This window comes from Diplotaxodon limnothrissa, linkage group LG9 (assembly GCF_057381915.1).
Source record: "Diplotaxodon limnothrissa isolate DT_005_m linkage group LG9, D_limnothrissa_male_GT1.1, whole genome shotgun sequence".
Classification (NCBI taxonomy): domain Eukaryota; kingdom Metazoa; phylum Chordata; class Actinopteri; order Cichliformes; family Cichlidae; genus Diplotaxodon; species Diplotaxodon limnothrissa.
This window is the reverse complement of record NC_140604.1, coordinates 20,628,834-20,655,204: the sequence shown is the minus strand read 5'-3', so window position 1 is coordinate 20,655,204 and position 26,371 is coordinate 20,628,834. Positions and strand designations below refer to the sequence as shown.

The window sequence follows — 26,371 nt, the reverse complement described above, 5'->3', positions numbered from 1 at the left end:
TAAGTGGAGATGGAGGCAGGTAATGCAGTGTGGTGATCCCTAAAGGAAAAAAAACCAGAAGAAGACAATTTAGGCTTTTTGCAATCACAAGACAAGAGATGGAAAAATAAAGTTGAGACGAAATGAGAGGAAAAAACAAATTGCATGTAATGATCGAAATGATTAATTAGTATTTCAAACTCTTACTTGCTTTCCTGGCTAATTTTCTATTAGTAAAACATTTTCAGTTCTCAGTGCAACACCTCCAAAGATTTTTACACTACATATGTAGTGTTTGGCTCATAAAATTGTGAAGGAGCTGTGTCTCTTCACACTGTCCTCCTCTTACATGGTCTGCTTTTATTCTCTCTCTGTGTGTGTGTGTGTGTGTGTGGGGGGGGGGGGGTTGTGTGTGTGTGGGGGGGGGGGGGTTCTGTTCCTATTTTTCCCGCATAAGGCTTCACTATTGCAACATTTCTATGACATACATCTGTCTGTTCCCACAGTCCCACACATTTTATCCTCTGTTTTCTGGGAATCACCCTATATTTTCTCACAGCTGCAAATCAGTGATGAGACACAACAAGTAGCAAGATGGTGAGAATCTCTACTCAGAGAATCTCAATGAGAGAGAAGATTTGAAAGATGAAGGGGAAGAGTTGTCAGAACATAAATCCATTCTCTCCCCTTTATAGCACAGTGCAGCCAATAGACAGCAAGGCAGGGAGAGAGTGAAGGGGAATGACACAGGGAATGGCCTGGATCAGATTCAGACCCCTGCAATGAGGACTCTAAGCACACCGGTGCTCAATCAGGTGTGCTACAGTAGCGCTGTCAATTCAGTCTTATAATGAGTTTATGACTGACCATCAGTCACATTCAGTGCAAACCCATCTGCAACTAGAAAGGGTAGAAATGTGGATGCCAAAAAAATGGTGAAACGGAATAGTCATATGATCGCCAATAGTCATCCATTTAGAAAATCATCCTGATCGGGAGATGTTCGATATCTAAATACTGCTCTAGATTCAGTAGCACCAAAAATAAGAGCTGCATTATGTGTATGTGTGTCCAAGACAGACATTAAGACACAGTATACATGCATTAATTGAATGTAGACTGGGTATATATGTATATGGAACACACACCAAAACTCTGCTTCTCATGTGTTTATAGGCTTTCACAAATGGGCTAGTTCTTTAGTGGGGCTGAAATTTTGACTGGGATGAATCTTGTCAAAACACTGAACTGCGAAGCAGACAACTGAATGACTTGATTACCGACTACTTTTGAGGCAGTTAAAGGCAGATAGCGTGTTCTATGTTGAGATCGAATTAACGTAGAACAACAACAAGACTAAACAACTACCCTTAAATTAAAACCAGTTTAAAAAAAATCTTATAGTGAATATCACACACGTGTGTATATGAAATGTTGTTAAGATGAGGCAGTTAATGTTGTTTTGGGATTCACTTTTTGTTTCAAATCTTTACGTAGCGCCATTGAATGCACCTCTGGTAACCAAGGTGATGACGCTCTTTTCCGTTACCAAGGCATTCTCAATGCAAACACTAGCTGCTAGGAGGCTAGCAAATCTGCTTGATAGTCTTATAGCTGTCATATAACCTTTGTTTAGCCTCGTCGAATGTAATTATAAGAGATTTTCAACAACACTCCATTCCAGCATTTCACCGCTGGTTTTCAGTCTGCTCACTGAATGATCTAAATTATAGCCAGAAAAACCCATTTTTTCCCTCTTTTGGAGCAGCTCAGTCTTCAAGCTAGCTAACTTAGTTACGTTAACGTTAGCTGCACAGCCATCATGGTAAGTAGCTGAAATGATTTGCTGTACAGGCCACCTGTTCGCTTTTAGGAGTTTAGCATGCTAGACGCCTAGCCCTGTGCTCTAAAGCTGAATCAAAAGACGAGTGAACCGCTAATGTTAGCGAGCAACCCTTTATATACATAAATAGTACGCTGGATGTGCAAGCCCATGTGAAAAGGCCCTGCTGCATATTAGCAAGAGAAAATCCTCTTCGAGTTAGCTAATTATCTGCTTGTTTATGTACACCTTATTTGTGTTCATTTTTTATTCTGTGTGCCGATCTTTGCTTAAAATCAAAATTCTCTTATCTTCGTGTAGGCTGAATTTGGATTTAATGAACACCATCAGAATGAAATCATCAATTATATGCGATTTGCACGTTCAAAGAGAGTTCTAAGGCTCAAAACTATCGACTCATGCTTCGAGGAGCTCAAAGATAGCAGGTGACTGGTCATTTCTTCTCTTTTCTCACGTTACTTCCGTTCAGTTGTCTATATAAAGTAGATATGCAGGGAAAATGAAATTAGAAGTGCTTTTCGGTTCAGATGTACCTGAAACATTTCCAATTTACGTGCATTTTTGTGAAGGCTTGTGGAGGAAACCTTCACAGTGGACGAGGTGAAGGAGATGCTGGACGAGCTGCAGGCGGTGGTGCGTGGGGAGGTGGAGATGGAGCTCATCAACACAGCCCACACCAATGTGCTGCTGCTTAGGCAGCTTTTCTCCCAGGCGGAAAAGTTTTACCTACGACTACAGAGTGATATCTCGGAGCTGGAAAACAGGTGGTCTATCTAGAAATTGCTTATCAGATATATATAGACAAACGGACATACAGTGCTGTGAGAAAATATTTGCCCCCCTTCCTGATTTTTTTATATGTTTCAGATCATCAAACAAATTGTAATACTAGACAAAGATAACCTGGATAATTACAAAATGTACTGCAGGTCTTACTTGCCTCAGTTAGGGTCAGTGTTCATTACTAAACAATAAGAAAGATGCTGGGCAAAAATGGCATCCATGGGAGAGTTCCGAGGTGAAAACCACTGCTGCCCCCCCCCCCCCCCCCCCCCAAAACAAAAAAAAAAACCACAAAGGCTTTGTCCTACATTTACCAAAATCATCCTGATGATTTATGACAACATTCTGTGGACTGATTAGACAAAAACTGAACTTTTTGGCAGGTTTGAGTGCCGTTATGTGTGGCATAAAAGTAACACAGCATTTCATAAAAAGAGCATCATACCTGTGCAAACAGTCAAAAATGTTAGTGGTGGTGGTCTGGAGCTGCTTTGCTGCTTCAGGACCTGCATGACTTGCTGTAATTGATGGAATTCTGTCGTCTACCAGAAAATCCTCAAGAAGAATATCTGGCCGTCAGTTCATGCCCTGAATCTTAAGCACATTTAAGTTATGCGACAGGACAGTGATCCCAAACACCATGACTTGGATTGGCCAAGTCAGCGTTTGGACTTAAATCAAACTGAAATGCTTTTGCATGACTTTAAACACGTCATCCATGCTGGTAAACTCTCCAGTTTGGATGAACTAAAGTAATTCTGCAAAGAACAGTGGGCCAAAATTTGTTACACTGAAGCTAAAAGAGCCTCCTACTTGAAGTCAAAGGAGCTTGCAAAGAAAAGTGTCTGGACTTCTTTAAGTTACTTGAAGACGTTTCACCTCTCATCCGAGAAGCTGCTTCAGTTCTACGGTCAAATGGTGGAGAGTCCCAGATATAAACCTACTTGAAAGCACTCTTCTGTCTGACCACTAGGTTGTGCAGGGGATGTGAAATGTTATTCATTATTCTGAGGTCTTTGTTCAACACCCTCCTCTCATACACTAACTGTGGGGGCAGCAGAGTAGTTCACAGTGCCAACCTTCCTGATCATGGCATTTTTTTTAGGCATCAATGGAAAGATGCCTAAAAAAGATGCCTTAAAAAAAAAAAGGAAGAATAGTCTTTGTGACATTTTTAATGTCTACATTTTTATTATGTTTATTGTGGGATTATTTATCATTGCGTGCTGAATGGTTGGCTTATCTGAACAAGCCTCTCAGCAGTTAGGCCTTTTTACATAGACAGGAGGTAGTTAAAATGATGTGATAGGGGTCATGTCACAGCAATGTAAAAAGTAAGCTTCATGTTAAAGAGAAAGGTTCCACCACACTGTATCATAGACCACTTCCTCTGCAGTGCTGCTCAGATTTAGATCGTGTACATGTTACATGCCAGGTAAAAAGGTCACTGCCAGCCCTCGCTGTCAGTTTAACCCTTTTTTTCCATTACGCTTGTTTCTCACTTTTTTTTTTTTTTTTTGCAGGGATGTTCAGTTAGCCTGAAAACCACAACATGCACACGCACTATGCAGTGTGGGTAAACTGAGCTGTGAATTTAGATAAGCCTTAGCATTAAAAGTAATATTAAAAAGCATAATGGAAACGTGCAACCTCAGAAAAGTGCATGACCTATTTTTTTATAATTTGCAGAGGAGACCGTTAGGCCTTTTAACATTTGAACATTTTTTCAAGGCTATTTCTGGATATGTTTAGTATCAGAAACAAATACAGATATATTTGTAGTGTTTTTTTTTTTTAAACTGTGAAACTATTTGCAAAAGATTTGAATTACTTAAGTCTGCTACTTTAATTTCACAAAAATTACAACGCTAATATTTATTGACAGTAATAATCATTAGCAAGTGGCACAAAGCCATTTGCTTACAATAACATATGTATTAATTAAACCTGAAAGATAATTCTTGTGTTCTTCTTTAACAAGTGTGCCAGATGTTCTTCAGAGAATGTTTTTTTTTCATATTACAAGCCCAAACATGGAGAAATGAGGGCGTGCACATGTGATACCAGAAACAAAGCTACATCACATGTGAACCGTTGTCAGAATATTGCACTCTTTGGCACAAAGGTATCAGGGCTTTCTGGCTCAAGTATGCCTATATCTCAGAGCAACAGAATTGGGTATATGAAGGGTGCACAATGGTATGGAGCCGCGGGGCTCCGTAACTTTTGTCTTGTTGCATGTGCATGATGTCCTCTTGTGGGACCTCTCTTGACCGCAGGAAACGCTCTAAATCCTCCTCCATGTCTACTCTCGAGGGAGATCCCGAGTTACTTTTGTGAGATACCACAAATGTAACTCGGGATCTCGCAAAGCCTTTTGCGAATCTTGCAAAAGTTCATTTTCATTTTTTTTTGTCCAATGTCCCTTGCGAGCCTCCGTAGAGGCCCCAACCCTCACCCATCATCCCTCACTCCATCCCTCTCCAAAAAATAAAAAACAAACAAACAAAAAGTTCAGATAGCAAAAACTGACAGTGCCACAGGTTGTAGGCTTCACTTCTGAAATGAGCAAGCTTTTGATTTAAAATTCAAATTTCATGGTCACGCTTAAGCCCAAACCGCACGTCGACCGGTCCTTTTTTTCACGAGTGAGGATATGAAGGCAACTTTTTTTCTTTATCTCAGTCAGATAACATCAGCTTGCTGTCCAAATGTCCTACTTACGATGACCTAATGACCCAGACCCGGGGTCCAGGTTGCTCAGTGCAGCGCCCCATGGCTCATACACAAGTATAAACGCACCGCCTGTTTTCTGTGACACTCTGATGAACTTCATAAATGAATGTGACCTCTTCTCACCTTTCACCTTGTTAACACACTGTGTGTGTTCTTTGGAAAAGTAGTTTTGTAATATGCGAACAGTGGGTGGATGAATAACCTCCAAAGCCTTTTTTTCACAGGGCTCAGCTGTACGTGACTTATACGGTGTCTAAAGCTAGGAATACGCCCCATATCACAGGCTACGTGTCTTCATCTGCTATTTAAAACCACATTACAGCTTTTCAGAAGCCTGATCTGCTCACCACAAGCGTGCATCTTAAAACATGAGTGCTAAACTGCCACCAAGAGATAGGGTGTTAAGTTTCCCTGCCAAACATTTAGATGGTAGATCGCTGTAATGTTCAAAAACATAAACATCGACATTGTGGTGACAAGTTAGCTGATGTGAGGAGATCACACAGATTGTCATATCAGTGCACCCAGTGTAGCATCTAAGTGCTGTTTACAGTAACCCTACATTTGTCATAATAAATAAACTGTCATAATTTTTCTCTGCATGTAATATTTTTCATTTTCGGTCTTATTATGCAATATCATGTCTTCACTGTTGTTCAGCACTTTGTGACTGTTAGGTCTGTGAAAAGCACTATATAAATAAATGTTACTTCTATCGTCTAATGCTTTGTTATCGTCTGACCCGTACAGGGAGCTGTTGGAGCAAGTGGCTGAATTTGAGAAGACTGACTTTAAAACCACCGATAAGGTGAGCATAAGGTGCAGTTTTGGCACGTGTGAGAGCTTCAAACATTACCGCTGAGATATTCGTCATTGATCATGTGTCCCTAGCGTATTTGTACCCACAGTTAGTAACTAGAGAGGCGTGCAGCTGCTTCTGTGCATTTTAAATAGTTTTCTGTACCTGTAGCCTGGTGGTTACTTACTCACACATCACTGAGGTTGACAAGTGGTTTTATCACATACCGTTTTATGACAAACAAAATGAACTGCTCTTTCATGACTCTGACGAAATGATCACATTTATGGGAAAGTGAATGACTTGCCTAAATGGTGTTGATTTTTTTTTTTTGTTTTGTTTTACAGTTACATACCAGTTAGATAAAGAACAATTGACCATCTAATCTTTGTTATTTAAAAATATCCCCCAGATAAACAAAGAAACAAGCAAACCCAAGTTGGCCCCTCTGAATGAAAGTGGAGTGTCTGAACTTCTCAACAAGGTAAAGAAATGTGGTACATTATATGGATTGCTTCCATAGATTCACTGGGATGTTGGATTGTCCGCATGTTTACATAGTAAACCACAGCTACTGTATCTTTAATACTTCTTCAGGAGATAGTGAGACTACAACAGGAAAATGACAAACTGAGAGCGAGGCTCCGGACTTTAGAATCCCAGGTACACAAATAACAATTTAAACAACGTGCTATCTTACTCCTGCTTGATAGCGATAGTTGTGTTGTTAATTCTCTTCCTGCTTGATTGTTTAGGCCATGAGTGCACTAGATGAGAAATCCAGGGCAGAGAGAGCTCTGAAAGACCTTCAGAGAGTGCAAGGGGAACAGCAGGTACGTTTCCAAAAGTGGCTTTCAGTCAGCAAGTGTCATCTTCTCACTTTTTCTTTTTTTTGGGTCTCGGTTTGCGTTCCATTTCGCTACTTTCGTTTGTTTAACTTTACAGTTTTTCGTTTTCATATAAATGTTTTCTGCCATTTGCTTTTATCTGCCAACTTGGACCTAAATGGTATGTATCCACATGGTCAAAGTGTGTATTTTGTCGTCGTTAGAAATAGATTTTTTTAGTCTTGATGTCACAACTCATTCAAAAAAAGGTGAGGTAACGGTGTTGCCATTCCCTTTAAGGTGGCTGCTCAATCCAAGGAAATCAACAGTCTAGAGGACACAGTGGCAGCTCTGAAAGAGGACTACGAAAGGTCTCTCAGCGCCAACGTGGCAACCCAGAAAGATTTGCAGGACAACCTGATCTCTTCCAAACATGAGCTTCTGCGAGTGCAAGAGCAGCTGGCCTTGGCAGAGAAAGTGAGCAACTTTGGTCTCTTCCAGGAATTGAAAGTAACGAGCAAACATATAGTTAACACCCACAAAATGTCAAGTGTTGTTGTTGCTGTTCTACCCAGTTATTATTGAAGTTGTGAGACAATGAGGGTGTCATGAAGTCTGCGAACATGACACGCAAAAGGCCTTTCTTGCTGTTTACGAATCTCTCCTTGCTCTTCATCAGCCAGTTCCTATTTTGCAAGTGGCACTGCGGAAGCAAACGTTTTTTCATGTTCACTTTCCTGTCATGAGTTTCTAAGCAAAAGGTCATGCAATTGAATGTTGTACTCGCCGCCTGATGCCATTGGGTCAGTTGGTCAGGTGCACTGAGCAATCTGTGCTGTTTTTCTCACGTTTGAATGTGTGTGTGTGTGCGTTTGTGTGTGTGTGTTGCGCGCAGGAGCTGGAGAAGAAGTTCCAGCAAACTGCGGCCTACCGCAACATGAAGGAGATTCTAACCAAGAAGAACGAGCAGATCAAAGAGATTAGGAAACGATTGCAGAGGTGAGTCTATGATTGTGAGATTATCCAAATCTAGTAGGTAAAAATGAATCAGCACCCTTGAAAATAAAATCATACGGCATCCCAGTGTAGTCATAATATATAATACTAATAAGCTAATTGTGAGATTTTCCTTCTCTTGTTCATGTTTGACTAATTTCAGATTTTGCTCTCTGTTTCAGATATGAGCCTAATGAGTGAGCTCCACCCCGGACAGCTGGTTTAACAGATGTTTGCGGGTATAAAGTGGGACCAAGATTTACGACTGTGGTTTGGATACGAAACCATCTGATCTTTTGCTGTAAGACAAGAGAGACAGAAAAAAAGCTCTTCCACAAGGAAACTGTTATTCACGCTTTGTCTGGCATTTTCACTAGTAATCGGCTTTAGTAAAGAGTAGGAGCTGGAAGCACACACACACACACACAAATGTAGTAGTGATGGCCGAGCTTTCTTTTTCCGTGTCTCAATTCAGAGCTCACTTACAGTAGCTAGCAGACTTCCCTCTGTGCTCTATGCAATTACCAACACGTCCCAGTTTGAAGAGGCCTTGTCTGTTTGCTGAATTTGACAGATACGTTTTTGTCTGCCGGAAGCTTTGCAGTCTTATTATTGTGTGATCATAGGTTAAAATATTTGGCATTCATGCATCAGGTGATTACTGATATCCTGCTGATTAGTCTTAATCTCAGCAGCCCCGTTTTCTAGTGAACTTGGCATCGCTTTTGAGTTACATGCAGTTTCAAGCAAATCCAAGCCACAGAAAAAAGTTTATTGATCTGTTGCGGTTCATCTGATTTGTTACCTAAGCATTTAATAGTATTTCACACCAAATACCTACAGTGTTTCTTTTTTTTTGTTTTTTTTTCCCAATGCGTGAAAACCCGGAGCTTTTACTTTTCTGCTCTTGCCTATTAAATGACATGAATAATGATTTACAGTGATTTCCCTACTTCCCCTTCAAAATCGCATAGAATATTTTTGTGTGGAATCTCTATCCATGTACTTTTCGTATTGCTGTGGGCGATGGAGTGTAAGAGGAAAAAAATATATATTTACATGATGTTCATGAAGTAATGCTCTTGTAGAGTATGACACATCTACCCTATATTACACTAGATGTGTGTTTGTTTGTATTGTGCAAAGTATGGGGTAATAAAAGCTGGTACTAAAATATGTCGTCGGTTTTATGAAAGTTTCTTCTTCACATTTAACTTCAGCTGATATCATACACTAAACAGACACTTTACTGCATGAACATGTTTCTAGTGCACTAGTAACCTGACCCTCGTTTTGCCTTCAGAACTGCATAATTCTTCATGGCACAGATTCAGCACGATACTGGAAACATTCCTCAGAGATTTTGGTTCATATACATGATGTGACTATCTGGTTCCACCACATCCCAAAGATGCTCTACTGGATTGAGGTCTGGTGACTGGAAACCATTTGAGCACAGTGAACTCAGTGTCACGCTCAATAAACCAGTTTAAGATCACTGGAGCTTTGTGGTACACTGATGTCTGTGGTCATAAAAGGATTGACATGGTCAGCAACAATACTCAGGTAGGCTGTGGCATCTAAATGATGCTCAGTTAATATTAGGGAGCCCAAAGTGTGCCAATTCAATATCCCCCACACCATTACACCACCACCAGAAGCCTGAACCACTGATACAAGTAGGTCGGATCCATGCTTTCATGTTGTTTATACTAAATTATGACCCCACCATCCGAATATTGTAGAGGATCATCCGACCCGGCAACATTTTTCTGTTTTTCTGCTGTCCAATCTTGGTCGTGCTATGTCAATTACAGCCTTGGTGTTCTGTCATTTAACTAACAGGAATGCCAACTTTAGCCCATTTGCTTCGACGTTTGATGTGTGCTGCATTCAGAAATGCTCTTCTACATATTTTGTTATTTGAGTAACTTACCTTCCTTTCAGCTCAAAGCATCTGGGAATTTTTGTCTGACTGGGACTCACTGTATATTTTCTCTTTTTATTTTTTTTCCTTTGTAAACGGGAGTGGAAAAATCCCAGTAAATCAGCAGTTTCTGAAAATCAGATTTGATGATTAGAGATTCCCCTTAACAAACTGTTGAATAGGTCCACCTAACAACGTGGGAGTTGAGTGTGTTTGATTAAAAATACTCACCCTATTCATTTAAAACAAAAAAAAAGTCGATGTAGTGAATGCCATGCCACACACACGGCACGTTTGTGTAATCTGTACCAGGGGGCGCCACAATGCAGTAATACAAAAATACACATGCACAAATAAATGTATCTCATTATAACCTTGAAAAAACTCAGTTTGGGCAACAGGTGCTTGATGTCAGTGACTTTGCAGCCTGTTGTCACTGCACTGGTTACTCACAAGTACTTAAAATATTTTTTCTTTTCCCTTTTTTCAAGTTACAGATGCAATTGTGTTTTGTGTGTTGACCCATGTATGTTTTTTTCAGGCCAGTAAGTAAGACTAGATGCTAATGCTGCCACACTAAGACACCCAGGAACAACAAAGCACAAAACTACATGTTTTTAACTACAAATCTGTGGGCAGGAGTATTATTATGTTTATGGATTCTGTATTATTTCATGCTAAATCAGCAAGGGGTTTTAGTAAAGTACCACCAAAAAAAAAAAAAAAAAAATTACCTGTTAAGAAGATTCCGGGGGGTAAAATGACCATGAGGTAAATCTCTCTGATGATACTCGTAATAATAGTGCTGACTGATATTATTTGCACAAAAGAATTGCTGTTGTTGTAGAGTTTACCATATCTAATCTGCTTTGCTTATCTTGAGAAACATGTGTTTTGTTTCCCTGTTTCTCCTAACCAAAGTAGACCAAGATAGCACCAAAATAAGAAACAGTGGTCACCAGCAAGTCAACCGTCAAACCCTTTTTGTTTTCACTGAAACCCTTAAAAGCCACAGCGTCCTGAATTAAACTCATGTGAGTTATGCATCTTGCACAGAACTTATGCACATGAGGTGGTCCTCCTTTCATACGTGTTGAAGGAGGGAGTAGGTGAGAAACACACTACGTGCTTATACGAGCTGTAAACTCATAACAATGATGATGCTTTAAAACCCATTAGCGCTGCTCTGATTCAGAAAGATGGCATCTACATTATTTCTTCTCCACCACCTAATGAAAGTTGTGTTTAGCAAAAAAATAAATAAATCCTTGCCCTATATTTGCATGTAGTCGCGTGCTTGTGGTGCAGCTAAAGAGTAAACAAGATGGGGATTGAGAACCGCTGGTTGGTTCGGATAGGATGCACAAGCTAAGCTGCTGTACAACAGACTGACAATAAATCACAGCAGCAGGCACAGGAAGTGGTGACTTGTATGTACCAAGCAGAGTCTCTTGCACTGCTGAGAGAAGTCACAGCACTTTCCCACAGTATGGGGCAATAGTTAATTCAGAGTAGTGAAGCTGGTGAAGAACAGCTTCCTGCTCACTGACAAGGCATCAAAGGGGTTTTCTCAGTTTCACTAGCAACGCAGAAGCTTCTGGTTTTCTACAGAATCATGAAGCAGACATTTGCTGGTGCTGGTGGGGAGAGTTTCAGACTGTAAATGTCCTAAAACAAAGATGGTTGGACTTTTAGTGGAAGAAAAGACTGCGGCAATCTACGCTAATCTCAGGTTTCGATGTTAGCGCTGGCATATTTACACCCACATGGCATTCAGTAACTACAGAGCAGTGTAACATTCCTGTTCAATCTTGCCCTGAACTTGTACTAGGGTGATTTAGCAGTCACGTATCACAAGCCATATTTGATCACTATTTGTCCTGCAGGTGATGTTAATGTAAGTGTAAAGGTGTATGGCAGTGTATTGATAGCTGAGATATTACATTTGTCTGTTAATCCATCCATGTTGCTTGGATTCGTTAAACAAAAGACAAACTCAACAACGCTGCCGTCTCTCAAGATTTCTGAATCGCCCCAGTAACCATAATGTGGCAGAATCATAACACCGTGGAACCAGTAGGTATGTTTTATTTGACATTGTTACATCAACTGCTGCTTCCAGGTTGGTTCCCTTCTCTCATATCCTTTGTCTCTGCCTTTATCTCTGTGACGCCGGCTACCTCACTATCACTGTGGGAACATTGTTGTAAAAAGGTTAGGCCTGCATATCACAGCTTCCCGGGCCCGCTCGATGTCACTCAGTAACTGGCAGTTGCTAAGAGATGAGACAGATGACAACAAAGAGATACTGGAAGCAGCTTTTAGTCACTTCTGAGAATAATTGCTTAACGCAGTTGTTTTTTATCTTGCTTTTTCTGTGAAATAAAATGGCACATACATGCTGAGTTCACAAAACGACTCAAAGTTTGCCTCTCTGTGCTACGAGGATCTCCAGTTGTAAGTGTAACACACATAATCCGGGTTTAGCTGAAGTGATTGGGAGGTTTTTCCCCCTCTTGTTCATTCTGTTGACTAATCTCCCCCATCAATCAGAGAGAAGTCAGGTTGTCATATGAATCTGTTGCTTATGTTTTGTGACTTTGTCTATCACAGTGGAAATTCATTTCACGCTACAAAACTTAACACAGAAACTACACTGTTTACTTTGCTTTTACAAATGGGACAATCCTTTGTTTCTGGACTTTCTGTGATTTTTCATGCCTTTTTGTTATGTTGACATGAATAGGTATCAAAACAACATGTTCAAAGTCTTTTATTCCCACAAGGGATGATTGGGTTGAGAGATCTAGTATTTTTTTTGTTTCAGGTTGTATACATGGTCATTCCAGGGTGTTTTCCCTGCTTTATATTCTTCAGAGTTGGAGATTTAGAAAAGGTAGCAGAATATGCCACGTCTGGTTTTCTGTTCTACGCCTCTCCCACCAGATGATGATGGGAATATCCCACAGACTGCAGCATGACATCAGCAGTTGACTTCTAGGCACATCTCAGAGCCTCAGCGTTTTGGCATGTGGGTTTTTTGTTGTTTGGAATTGCAAGTGACCACATATGAATGAGGAAGTGATGCGCTGTGTTGGTGCAATATGCAGACACATGAGCAAACGCTTGGTGACAGTGAGAAGTAAAAGCTCCTCCAGCAGAACTAGACCCAAGGAGGGGCAGCCATGAGCAGTTGGGTGATGGAAGGAAGACAGAAAAGAAGGCACACTGTGGAAGAGAGCCAGAGATGGATAATAACTAATAAGGAAATGCAGAGTAATGTGTAAACGAATAGAAAGTGAAAAAGGTAAGTGAAGAAGAAACACTCAGTGCCTCATGGGAACCCCCCAGCAGACTGGGCCTTAAAAGTCGAGAAGTGTCTGTCTCTGAAATCCAGTCTGGGAGCTGGTTCCAAAGAGAGCGGCCTGGAAGCTGATTTTTTAGGGCCCAGTACAATAACTTCAGTTTTATCAATCACTAAAACTAAAACACAAATGTTTCTCTGATCATTTTGGATAAAATACTCCGCAAGTGAAAACATGGATGAGAAATCCAGCTCAGTGGCTCAGATTGGCACAGGTAAGGCTGAGCTGGCAGCTGCTGGTTGCTCCTATATTCAGCACACCACTGAAAGTCAGCCTTGGAGGTTTCTCCTTTCCATTTTTGTGTGTTTCAAAAGCAGGTCAGTACTGACGGTTGGCCTGAACAAATGCCACCACACACACACAGCTGGAAGACCTCTGCCTGAACCGCAGTGCCACCACATCACACCTGATACGGCTGAAAAGATGTGTGATTGGGCGAAGTGTGCCGTCACGGGTTAGATTTTCTAAAGCCTGAAAACAGAGCATGGAGAAGGTTCATAATTCTTATTTTGTGCCATCGAAATTCATCCTTAATGTTCAGAAACAGATCTGTTAGTTTTATTGGTTTTTCCTGGACTTTTAAAAACAAAATCTCCTTTGCATTTCATGTGCATTAAATAGTTTGATTTATTGGTTCAGTCCAAGCACAAAAAATACAAATACAGTTTAATTAATCAGGAAACTTGCTTTTTATTAATTTATTATTTTATTTATTGTTTTAAAAGACTCTTGTAATCCACAGCTAACGGCTCAGCGCAACGGTTCCTTTATGACAGACATTACTATCAACACACCACACAGGTTGAAGAGCATGGGCCTCAGTGAACAAAACCTTCACCACACACACACACACACACACACACACGTGTTACACAACAACGAAAACACAAAGCACGCCCATGGCTACAGCAGCAGTGAGAGCTATGTCATAAGATGTCATGAGATGCATGAAGCCTTAAAGTGTGTCATTCAGGCGGCAGTCTGCAGTCGTGTTGGGTAAACTACCTCGTTTAGTCACCTTTAAATATGCATAACCGTGGTTACAATCTACAACAGCTGCATGGAACACTGAAACACTGCATGATTGCGTTGTCATTCTATGCAGCATTTTTCGGGGGGAGTGAAAAGACTCTCAAAGCAAGTTTTTTGTTTTTATTATCTATGTATGTGATTTGTGGTTCATATAGTGGCGCAGTGGTTAGCAGTTTTGCATCAAGGCAGAAAGGTCCCGAGTTTGAATCAAACAACATTTATGACACAGACTTTACGTGTTCTTCATGCATCTACATAGGTTCTCTCTGTTTACTCCCACTTCCTCCCGCAGTCCAAAAACAGAGTAGGTTAACTAGCAAAGCTAAGTTGACTGCACTTGTTAAATGGTTGTCTGCGTCTTTGTGTTGACCTTACCTGTACCCTGTCTCTCACTCTATGACAGCTATTGGAGATTGATGGATTGCGATGTATGACTTCGCCATTTTGACCCTGATACTGATACTGAAAGGGCACTAAACTTTGATTACGCACTTATTATGTCCACTGGTTTGTTTTTCATAGAAAGTTCCCAATAAAGCCACTGCATCAAAGATTCGAAAGGTGATCTCATCTTCAATTTGGAGCCTGATGTGGCGCCGTCATCAACCGATGCCAACGAAACTTTCCCTTTGACGGTATGTAATGGTCTCTCTGCTATGGTGCTTTTCATTCCCACAGATCAAAGCCATGCAATTAGCCGCACTTTGACAGTTGGTAGATGGCAAGTAGTGAGTGAAACCTCTCAGGCTGCTACGCTTTCAACAGTCTGTTCCCAGAAGGTAAATACTGATCATGACATATTCATTTCCTCGTGCCTCACGCCGATCAAAACCGAGAAACGCAACCAGTGAGCAATTGGTAGAAATTTGAAGAGGTAATGGCTCGCACGCTCATCCTCTTGATTCAAGTGCTAAGGAATCCAGGCCAGGAAGTGAAACTTTGAGAATACAACACACTCAGTCATACGGAGGGCCTTCTGAGAGGTCAAAATAGCCCCCCAAGAGAACCCTATAAGGAAGCAAAAACAGATGAACTATTTCAATAATTTGATCTATAATCATTTTCAAAGTGTGTCAGGCTCTTGTTGATGAGTGTGTCACAGTGTGATCATCATCTTCCATCCCGGGTCACAAGATGACTTTATGTTTTCAGTTTTGTTTGGATGTCAGGTGGTATGTCAGGGACTTTCTTCTTCATTTGTTTTGCACCACTGTGGTCAGCATCCAGCATGATCATGTTTTTTATTAAACTCCCTTTAGCCTAGTCTAGGCATTACCAAACGAACTTTTTACTTCCCAGATTTGATTTCCTCATACTTCAAAGGGAAATCACGGTTTCTCTCATGCAGACAATGAGTTGTTTACTAAGTAAGAGCACATGCTAATAAGAAACAAGAAGGCTTACACATACTGTTATTTTGACACAAGCCCACATCGTCTGAATTTCAGACCACTGAAACTGCAAAGAAACAGCAGCGCCCACGATCTTTTAGCTTTAGGCTTTAATCGCACTTTGGTTTTCAGTTTCACGCATCACTCATCTCCTGCTCTAAGTGCTCCACACCTGTGTGTACAAAATGGGCCACGACTCGATCAAACCCAATCAGCTGTGGAGAGAATGTGCTTTGGTTCCAGCCTGATGGTCAGGGTTCAGATGGTGCAGCCTAAAAATCACAACTTCTCCTTTAAACTGGTGCAACGTTGTCAGTGTTTGAAACCATGCATGTCTGATGCTAGTTTTTGAAGTACTGCTAGCTGTAATAAAGACATGCGCGTGCATCAACAAAGGCCTAGAGGGGAAATGAACTGATATAGTCACGTGATTCTGTGGTTGCAGAGAAACCATATAAGTTAGTGAAGATGAGTCGTGCTTGGTAAAAGTGACAACCCTGTGACTGTGAAGTTGCTTACTACGGCCTTACTGAGCGGGTAAGTAATTTGCTGAAAAGATGTTTCCATTTAACATTTAGTTCAGCTCCAGGTTATATTTAGTTTGTTCTATTTAATGTTTATTTTATTTATTTATTTTTTACTTTTTATTTTATTTTTGCAATCTATTTTTTTAATCTTGTTTTTAATCTTGTTTTTAATTTGAACATTTTCTGGTTCCTTTGTAGCAATCATGGAGGATTTCAGTGATTTCAATGAAACAACATATTCTCCAGTGAGTATTACTTTGAAAAAACTCATAAACACTAATGTCTGTATTCTATATATAGTAGACTTGCCATTCTTAGTATTGCCTGCTTACACATGGAGTGCTTAAGTGACATTTTGTATTGTTTTGCTGTATTTAAAGTATTCAAAAATACCGTAAAACTTAATTTAAGATGCTGTTTAAAAATCTGTATGTACACAAAACCTGAGTTTGTTTATTTGCCATTATATATCTTTATTGAAAGTGTAAAAGAATCCATTTAGTGACCCAAGTGTAGTCGATTTATCTAAAGCAGACATCTCTAGAATACTAAATTACCACAGAGAGCCACGGCTGTAGTTCGCATCAAATTTTCCATTGTATCTCAACACCAAGACGCCGCTTTTTATCTTTGCCCTATATCTAAATGCCATGCTTCTGGGGGTCCTGAGTTCTGCAGGGGGCCCCTTTCTGGAGCCCCTCGGGATCGTTCGCACTCCCCCCCCTTCGCCTCAGGGTTGGATAGCAGCAGGAAACTGTGCAGTAGTGTGGTTTCTCCAGTACAGACACGGCACCTGCACCTGACGGCAGTTTTTTTTTGCATACTCTGGTTAGCTTGCACGTCACAGACAGTGTTTGATGTAATTTCACTGTATTCCCATTGTAAACATGTTATCTTATGTAACCACCAACGAGTAACCAAGAGAGAGTGAGTTGGGTTTCAACGAGAGAGAGAGAGAGATAAAAAAAAAATGCATGACAGGAAACTCAAAGCAAGACAAAAAGACAGTGCATCTGTTGCAAACAGTTGTCTTTAATACCTCACGAGAAAACCTGCTTTCTGATTTCAGACCGAGGACTATTCTCTGCCAACTGACGAATCAGGCATGTGTGACAGAACCTGGGTCAGAGAGTTTCGTGGGCAGTACGAGCCGCCGCTCTTCTGGATCATCTTCATCCTGGGTGCTGTGGGTAACCTGCTGGTGGTTTGGATCTACACCACTGTGCGCAACCGCCTGAAAACAATGACCGATGTGTATCTGCTAAATCTGGCAGTGGCTGATCTCCTTTTCCTGTGCATGCTTCCATTCTGGGCAGTCGATGCCATTAAAGGCTGGGATTTTGGCATCACTCTCTGCAAAATAGTGTCCGCTGTCTATAAGATCAACTTCTTCAGCAGCATGTTTCTTCTCACCTGCATTAGTGTGGACCGATACATTGCTATTGTTCAAGTTATTAAGGCCCAAAACCTAAAGAAAAAGAGGCTGTTCTACAGCAAACTTGCTTGCCTTGGTGTCTGGTTTGTCTCTGCTCTCCTCACACTCCCTGAGTTTATCTTCGCCGAGGTGAAGATATCTCAAGAAATGCAATTTTGTACTATGGTCTACTGGAACAATGTAAACAATCATACAAAGATCCTCGTGCTGTCCCTGCAGATTTGCATGGGCTTCTGCATTCCTCTACTAGTCATGTTCTTTTGTTATTCTGTCATCATTCGCACACTTATGCAGGCCAAGAGCTTTGAAAAGCACAAGGCCCTCCGTGTCATCCTTGCTGTGGTGTTTGTTTTTGTCCTCTCTCAACTGCCTTACAATAGCCTGCTGATTGTGGAAGCCAGACAGGCAACTAATATGACTTACACAGATTGTGACACTGTAATTAATTTTGATATAGCTGGACAGGTTGCCAAAAGTTTGGCATATACACACGCTTGCCTCAACCCCTTCCTCTACGTCTTCATTGGAGTTCGGTTCAGACAAGACCTGCAAAGGATGGTGAGGACTTGCATTGGAGGTATGAGCAAAGGAGGGCTCAGTAAAACGCAGGCAGTTCCCAAACGCCCCTCTCTCATGTCAGACACTGATACTACTCCTGCCCTTTCCATATAACTGCCCATTTTCCCTAACCGTACCTGAGATCTGAGCCCAATTCATGTTTTCCACTATGTTCTTCATGCATTACTCCACATTAGAGGAGCAACAATGGCATTTGCAACTTCAAAAGTAACAACAATTAAAAAAAAAAAAAGCCTTTACATTAATTTCAACCACATACTGACAGTAACAGGCACATTTTTATCTGAAATTACTGTAAAAACTGTACATTACTGTAAATACTGTTTGTATTTTTTTAAACATTTGTTCCATCATGTATTTGCTGTGTGCTGCTTTAAATGACTACGAAACATTAAAAAAACGATTCATACTCCAGTTTATGCTGCTTATGTTCAATACTTCACCGCACAACAACAAACAGGATGAGTCTTCAACGGTCGGTTCAAGTACCCCTTTCTGCAGGGGCTAAGTGATGAGATCAGCAGTTTATACCTGGGGAAGTATTTAAATGCTTTCACTAGTATAACGTATTTAGTGTGGTGGGAAACATACTCGAATGTGGCAAGTTCACTGTTTTCGATCTGAGTACACATCCTCATATTAAAAGTCTATGCCATCCTGTCTGCTGACACTGTTTTATGATTGAACCTTGTTTGGGTATGACTTGGCAGTTTCACAGCGAAAGCTAACGTTAGCCATTCATACTGCCATGAAAGACATTTCCCACAGCGGTCTCACAACGGCTGTAGCTCAGACAGGTGACAGACATCCGTGCAGGCAGGTGTCACAGCTTGAAAAACTTTCCAATTCTACTGCAGCTCCACTCTCATGCAAAAGGTAACGTTTCAGCAGGGTGCACTAAATACACATATGCGCAGTTTTTAATGGCACGTGCAAGTCAATCCCTGCATAGTAGTGCTTGTTTCTAACTTATCTGGCCTGAAAACATCAAGTCATTCAAGTATCAGTAAGCTGGCATTTAAATTTGCTGCTGATGAGCTACGAGAGGTTTGTTTACTCTTCCCGGCGCCCACAATCAGAAGCAGCAGATGTCAGATAACCTGATCTTAAATTTTTAACCAATACAATACAAATTCCTGTGCTGGAAGACAAAAACAAGAGACAGGTGGTAGAAGCAAAGCACACCACAAAGTACCTGTTAGCTGCAGGAAACAAAATATGAGGTGTTTTTGTGGTCACCAAGGTGACCACAGAGACTGCTGCATAGTTACATACCTGCTGGATTCAGGTGAGACCACAGACACGTTCTTTCAAGTGCCTCTTTTGTGCTGTTTCTTCATCTCACGACAGGAAACCATCAGTCAAGTCAACAACAAGATGTTCCCGCTTAAATGCAGAGCTGAGGCCTCCCTACAGATGTCCTCAATGTCCCGGTCATATGAATTCAAGGGAAAAGAATGTTACGCAATAACCGAAGGGGCGCGCAGCACTGTGGTAAGATGAAGTGCTTCGTTATAGGTTTTTCAGTTTCTCAAGTCGGGGTCAGTCCCACGGTTTGTCTTAGAAGCAGAAGTGAAGATCTGTTTTTTGCATCAGTGTTTTTATTTCATAACTGATCCAGTGAAAGATTACACTGGGCTTTGGGTTACAAGGAAAAATAGTTGTTATAGCTTATTAAGGTAACATCTAATGCATACACACGCACAATGAAATGGCATTAGATGGGCTTAAATGCCCTGTTTTAGTTTCCTGTTACTGATTTAAACAAAACTGCAGAGCTAACATAGGATGTGCTGACTGTACATGTTAGTCTACCCTCACTATCCACTTTATTACGCACACCCTGCAACGTAAGGTTATTCCGACACAGATTCAACAAGGTGCCGCACATCCATGTTGTGAATCTCCCGAACCACCACATCTTAAAGATGCTCTATTGGATCGACCTGTGATGGCTGTGGAGGCCAGTTATCACGCTGACATGTTGCAGAAACCAGTTTGAGATGATTTGAACTTTGTGTCATGCTGCTTTATCCAAGAGGAAACAGCCAACAGAAGATGGGGACACTATGGGGTCAAAATGTGCAAAGAAAATATTTCCCCCGACACCATTACACCACCACCTGAACCACTCATACAAGGCATGCTTGCATGTTGTTTATAGGAAATTCTGACCCATCACCATCTAAATATTGTAGCAGAATTCAAGGCTCAGCAGACCAGGCAACATTTTTCCAATCTTCCATTGTCCAGTTTTGATGAGTGTTGCTGTAGCCTTGGTTTCCTGTTTTTAGCTGACAGGAGTAGCACCTTCTGCAGCTGTAGCCGATCTACTTCAGTGTTTTATATGTTGTGCGTTCAGAGATGCTCTTCTGCGTACCTTGGTTGTAACAGGCGATTATTTGAGTTACTGCTACCTTCCTATCAGCTCAATGTCATCTAATCACTCTCTCCTGATATTTTCAAACAGAGAATTGTCGCTGGATATTTCCTCTTTTTCGGACCATTCTCTCTAAACCCTAGAGATGGTTTTGTGGGAAAATCCCAGCAGATTAACAGTTTCTGAAATAAACCAGTTTGTCACCAACAACCACAGCACACTGACAGCAATTTAAATCACCTTTCTTCCCCCATTCTCAAGCTTAGTTTCAGCAGCTCGTCTCGACCACGTTTACATGTGTACGTACTCTAAGTTGCTGCCATGTGATGGATGATTAGACATTTGTGTCAACAAGCAGCTGAACAGCTGTACCTAACAAAGGGGCTGGTGAGTGCCTGTCAGGGATTTGCATGTTTTTAGGCTTCATGTCTTTTTTCCTTCATAGCGTTCATACATTCTTACCAGTTGATGTTGCAAAACCCTGATCTTCCAAAGGTTTACTGATATATCTGAGAGGGTCAGCCAGTTAGTGTGAGAAGAGAAAAGAATTACAGTTTTTACCGAATGCCTAAACACTAACTGTGAATCCTGTAGCACAATTTCTAAAACTAGTCAGACTTATAGCAAAACCACTCACTGAGTGTGCAAAACTAAAAGCACAAAAACTGCTTTGCACTCAGTTTGCAATTTTGTAACACACACTTTGCAAGACTGTAGGCACAATTCACTGCACAACACTCAATTTCCAAATTTCCAACACACTCCTAGCAAAAGTATACACATGTATGGCTATCATTAACACTAATTTGCCAACTGTCTGGCACACTTTCACATGTGAAAACTTTCTTAGATAATTCGTTCACTTTGCAATCTGCCTAAGCACTATAATACAGGTAAGCTGTGTGTGCGGAGTACAATGGAGGGAGCAGAAAGAGTGAGAAGAAGAGGAGGCCGAGGAAGAGGACGTGGAGGTGAAGAAGTAGGATGAAGAGGACGACAAGGACAAGGAGGAGCAAGAGGAAGACGAGGAGGGGGCAGAGGAAGCATGTTCACTGCAGACCACGTAACCCATATAGTCATTATGGCGATTGCAAATAATCCTATACTTGGAAATAAACACTTGTGTTTGTTTTGATGTGTTTGACTAAACACCAGTACTTGAAGTTTGGATCCCTCCATGCTTATGGATCTATGACAGAAGTATGAGCTCAAACTGACATAGCCTACCTTGTGCACAGAGGAAGCAAAAGCCAGATGTGTTTTGTATTCATACCATCGGTGTGCAGTTGGCGCATTGTGTGCTTAGTAGATGATGGCTTGTGTGTACCGTTTGATACGGAAACACCATTTTTACGAAGGTGTGAAGAGTTAATCTAGCTGTGTTTGCTTTTGCAAGAGAACTACAATGTTTTGATTATTGGGTGACAGGTTTTCTTATTTGTGTGAAGAGTTTTGCAAAATTAGCCAATAGTTACAAAAAATGTGCTTACAGTTTTTTCTGATTGCTTAAGCACATTTTTTGTAACTATTGGCTAATTTTGCAAAACTCTTCACACAAATAAGAAAACCTGTCACCCAATAATCAAAACATTGTAGTTCTCTTGCAAAAGCGAACACAGCTAGATTAACTCTTCACACCTTCGTAAAAATGGTGTTTCCGTATCAAACGGTACACACAAGCCATCATCTACTAAGCACACAATGCGCCAACTGCACACTGATGGTATGAATACAAAACACATCTGGCCTTTGCTTTCTCTGTGCACAAGGTAGGCTATGTCAGTGTGAGCTCATACTTCTGTCATAGATCCATAAGCATAGAGGGATCCAAACTTCAAGTACTGGTGTTTATTCAAACACATCAAAACAAACACAAGTGTTCATTTCCAAGTATAGGATTATTTGCAATCGCCATAATGACTATATGGGTTACTTGGTCTGCAGTGAACATGCTTCCTCTGCCCCCAGCATCTGGTCATCTAGCAATTCTGTAAAGTAACAATTTCAGTATTTTTACATCAATGGTATTGGTGTGTTTCTCATTGGCATATGGCAGTGCTACAAATCTTTGTGCGAAGTGACTGTACTAACCGATTCTCATTTCAAGATGTCCCTATGGTACTTGCTACAGTGTAGCGGCTCGAGTTAGGCTGGACCCGTTGGCCAGCTTCCCTCAGGGTCATTCCACGGTTGATTACATAGTCCACTATTGTAGCTCTGATGTCATCAGTAATTCTATTTCTTACTCTTCCTACCCTTCCTCTCCCCCCTCCTCATTTTCCTCTCCCCCCCTCCTCATTTTCCTCTCCCCCCTCCTCATCTTCCTCTTGCTCCTCCTTGTCCTTGTCGTCCTCTTCATCCTACTTCTTCACCTCCACGTCCTCTTCCTCGGCCTCCTCTTCTTCTCACTCTTTCTGCTCCCTCCATTGTACTCCGCACACACAGCTTACCTGTATTATAGTGCTTAGGCTGATTGCAAAGTGAACGAATTATCTAAAAAAGTTTTCACATGTGAAAGTGTGCCAGACAGTTGGCAAATTAGTGTTAATGATAGCCATACATGTGTATACTTTTGCTAGGAGTGTGTTGGAAATTTGGTAATTGAGTGTTGTGCAGTGAATTGTGGCTACAGTTTTGCAAAGTGTGTGTTACAAAATTGCAAACTGAGTGCAAAGCAGTTTTTGTGCTTTTAGTTTTGCAAACTCAGTGAGTGGTTTTGCTATAAGTCTGAATAGTTTTAGAGATTGTGCTACAGGAATCACAGTTAGGGTTTAAGCATTCAGAAAAAACTGTAAGCAATCAGAAAAAACTGTAATCTTAAACCTACTGAACTACTGAATAACACTAATTTATATTCCCATTTGTGCATATATTTGTCTTACAAACACACTGAACATTACAACACCCTCAACTCTTTGTATGGACAGGCCTTTTGTTGGGAATTACTGCCATAAAAGTACCAAACTGCTAGTGTATACAGCAAAAGCTTTGCTATATTGTTTTATTTCAGGCTGCTACTAATATCAGCCACAAGGTGGTGTGATGTGCACAGCAGAAAGCTCCTAGTTTAGGTTTCAATAGGGTCAACAGCAAACAGACAAGTTGGAAAAGAAATCAACCCCATCTAGTGGCGATTTTGGTTGGGAGACCAAGTCTGGGAAAGCGGGGTTAAATATGAAGTCAGTGAGTTTTTCTTTGTTTTTGAACATCAGCCCATTCCCACTGAGCTACAAACAGACTGAACTCACTGCCATACATAACTCTAAAAGCAGGACTGGATCGTGCAGTGAAGAATGCAAAAAGACTCACAAGTAGAGCAGCACCTGTGGTTGGGAACATCCCATCCATCTTTCTGCACAGGGGGAATTGCGTGCGTGTGTGCATAAAGGAGAGGTGAGTGAGAAAGAAAAAAGAGGGATGGAGGGAGGATACTGTGGAGTCTGTGAGTAATAGGAGAGACAGTGGAAACATATGTGACCCACTGACATTGAGCAGACTGCGGTCTGTTTCTTATGGACATCCGAAAGCTGCAGGGACAATGGCTTACATATCAGCAGTGACCCACCGGCTCTGAGCTCCATTTACTGCTAGAGAAAGTCACAAATAAGCTTATGCTGGAAGTTAGGTTCATTGTTAAATTCAAAGCTTGTTGCTGTAAACTGGTTCATGAGGAAAGCAAGAAGCAGCTTCACACACACACAGAAGAAATGTAATAGAACTTGGACCTCCGCAATTCCAGCCCAAACAAGGAGCCGCTTATCATCCGCCATCTCTCCCACAGCTAATATTTCACTTCAGCTCCCGGGCCCACAGAATGAGAGACGTTTCCATTTCATGTCAGTCATTTCCAGGCCTGTGTGTTACCTGTGTGGTGATAAGTGTTTGACTGACTGGGAGTGTCGTTAGTCACTGTCCGGCTCCGAGTGACAGCCACAGATTGACGCTGATGATGAGGAGGAGAGGGCCCGGTGTGTTCAGGGACGACAGAGAAAACCGGGGTTGATGCAGGGGTGGGAGTGGGTGGAGGGGAGAAAAGACATTTGCACACTTATAATGATGAACACAAAGCCATGTGTAGACACTCAGTGCACGACAAGGTGCATTTATTTGCAAAATCACGCTTTGCATAATTCTTGGCTCTCATAAATAAAATCTGCCATTCTTTTTAATGGTGAACAATTACTACCAGTTACACTTCTTTATTATAATAAATTAAATGTATCAATTTAATAACTGATCTACCTGTTTGGTAACATAATCTGACATAAAATGCAGGAATAGGAAAGACAAAGCTCTCTTTTTTTTTTACCAGTAAAATTTTGGTTTAAGAAAGAAAACATGGATCATTTTCAGTTTTTAGAGCTAAACATCCAATTTTTCTAATTAAGTGCATTTTAAATATTTTCCACCCTAAATTTACAGAATCCTGTGGAGGAACAATCCAACTAATTCTGCATTAACTCTAAGTATCGACTCCTTTATTACTCTTGCTTGCTGCAAAGTTTGTTACAGGATACAATGCAACTGGAACCTTATTATAGTGATTTCTAATCAACATTTTATGTCCACATTGGGGCGGGAAACAAATCTGGCCCTGCAGCAAAAAATATTTAGCACCCTGTTATTGCAGAAATTAGCTTTTTCGTCATAATGCTTCACCTATGTAAATTTTTATGAGTCTATGTTGAGGGCTCATGCACATGCCAGTTGTTGTTACCACATACGTTCTGATATTATCCTCTGTGTGGAGAGGAAAACCTATCCACTGTTCCTCAAGTAATAATAGAAGTATCTCACAAATGAAATTGTAGTGTAAATGCATGCCGCTGTTTAGCGTCTGGGAATAAACATCTAATTTTGTAGTGCAACACAGACAGGTTTTCTTTTCCTTCTTCTTTTATTTTATATGTTATATATATACAGTGGTAACACCTACATCCTTATCTTCACGTGCAATTTGACTTTTCACGAATAAAATAAATGCATTTCGGTCATCGTTTTAGTTACCAGCTCCTGTGCTGCTGGTCATGAGGAAAACTGGCCTCCACCGTGCAGAAGGTGTAAGAGATGCAGTGAGGATGTGGTAAGCGTCTACACCTGGGCTCAAGTCTGCGTCGAAACATCTGCCACAGCAAAGGTAGTATGGAGAGAGATGAGTTGTGTTTAGGTACATTTCGCAGCTCTGATCTCACCACTACTGAAGAGCAAGTGCGACAGCACAGAAGATCTGACGTCCTCCAAGAAACGCTGAACACAGATCTGCCGTGTCCCCTGAAAAAACTGTTTTCTGTTTAGATAAATAACAACTAGCCCGAGCATTCATGCCTGAAATGGTTGCATTTTCTGTGTTTGCTGAGGTGAGTTTGTTGAAATCAGTTTTTTTAAATAAATTATTGTTCACTACTGCTTATAAAGGCACTTAAACCATGCTACATACAGTACGGCTCATGATTCAGTATCTTGTAGAACCTTTAGCAGAAGGTTGTCTGTATGACTTTATCAGTCTCTCACATTATTATGGAGGATTTTTGGCCCACAAGTCTTCACACCTTTGCTTTTATTTGAGGTTTGGAGGCTTTAATTTAGGCACATGCAATGTTTTGTAGTTGATCTGAGGTTGTATTTCATTCATTTTAAGACCTTTTAAGGATCAGAATATTTTTTTTATTATGTCCTATATTCTTAAAATCTTATAATTGAAAAATAATGTTGTTTCCAGCATTTGCCACTCATAGCATTGTTGCTGTCACACAGTTTAAAGCTGACAGACAA

General features: G+C 40.9%; 2 protein-coding genes across 2 annotated transcripts; both read left to right on the top strand.

Annotated features, from left to right (window-relative positions):
* The first annotated feature begins 1,747 nt into the window (after positions 1-1,747).
* On the top strand, positions 1,748-8,197 carry lztfl1 (leucine zipper transcription factor-like 1). The gene is made up of 10 exons (XM_085362111.1): positions 1,748-1,804; positions 2,123-2,247; positions 2,392-2,586; positions 6,092-6,149; positions 6,553-6,624; positions 6,738-6,803; positions 6,896-6,973; positions 7,268-7,444; positions 7,863-7,966; positions 8,146-8,197. The coding sequence occupies exons 1-10, from the start codon at positions 1,802-1,804 to the stop codon at positions 8,162-8,164; spliced, it is 897 nt and encodes a 298-aa protein (XP_085218237.1). The 5' UTR covers positions 1,748-1,801; the 3' UTR covers positions 8,165-8,197.
* Positions 8,198-16,175: 7,978 nt separating this feature from the next.
* Positions 16,176-18,312, top strand: LOC146625472 (C-C chemokine receptor type 9-like). The gene is made up of 3 exons (XM_085362110.1): positions 16,176-16,215; positions 16,404-16,450; positions 17,275-18,312. Exons 2-3 carry the CDS (start codon positions 16,409-16,411, stop codon positions 18,310-18,312), a joined length of 1,080 nt encoding a protein of 359 aa, XP_085218236.1. The 5' UTR covers positions 16,176-16,215; positions 16,404-16,408.
* The last annotated feature ends 8,059 nt before the right edge of the window (positions 18,313-26,371 follow it).

What these genes read in the sequence shown, in the direction of transcription:
- lztfl1 (XM_085362111.1), top strand. An exon ending in GAGGAGCTCAAAGATAGCAG is followed by an intron (nt 2,248 to 2,391) that starts GTGACTGGTCAT and finishes ATTTTTGTGAAG; the next exon opens with GCTTGTGGAGGAAACCTTCA. An exon ending in GAGTGCAAGGGGAACAGCAG is followed by an intron (nt 6,974 to 7,267) that starts GTACGTTTCCAA and finishes ATTCCCTTTAAG; the next exon opens with GTGGCTGCTCAATCCAAGGA.
- LOC146625472 (XM_085362110.1), top strand. Translation starts at nt 16,409, where the DNA reads ATGGAGGATTTCAGTGATTTCAATGAAACAACATATTCTCCA. An exon ending in ATGAAACAACATATTCTCCA is followed by an intron (nt 16,451 to 17,274) that starts GTGAGTATTACT and finishes TTCTGATTTCAG; the next exon opens with ACCGAGGACTATTCTCTGCC.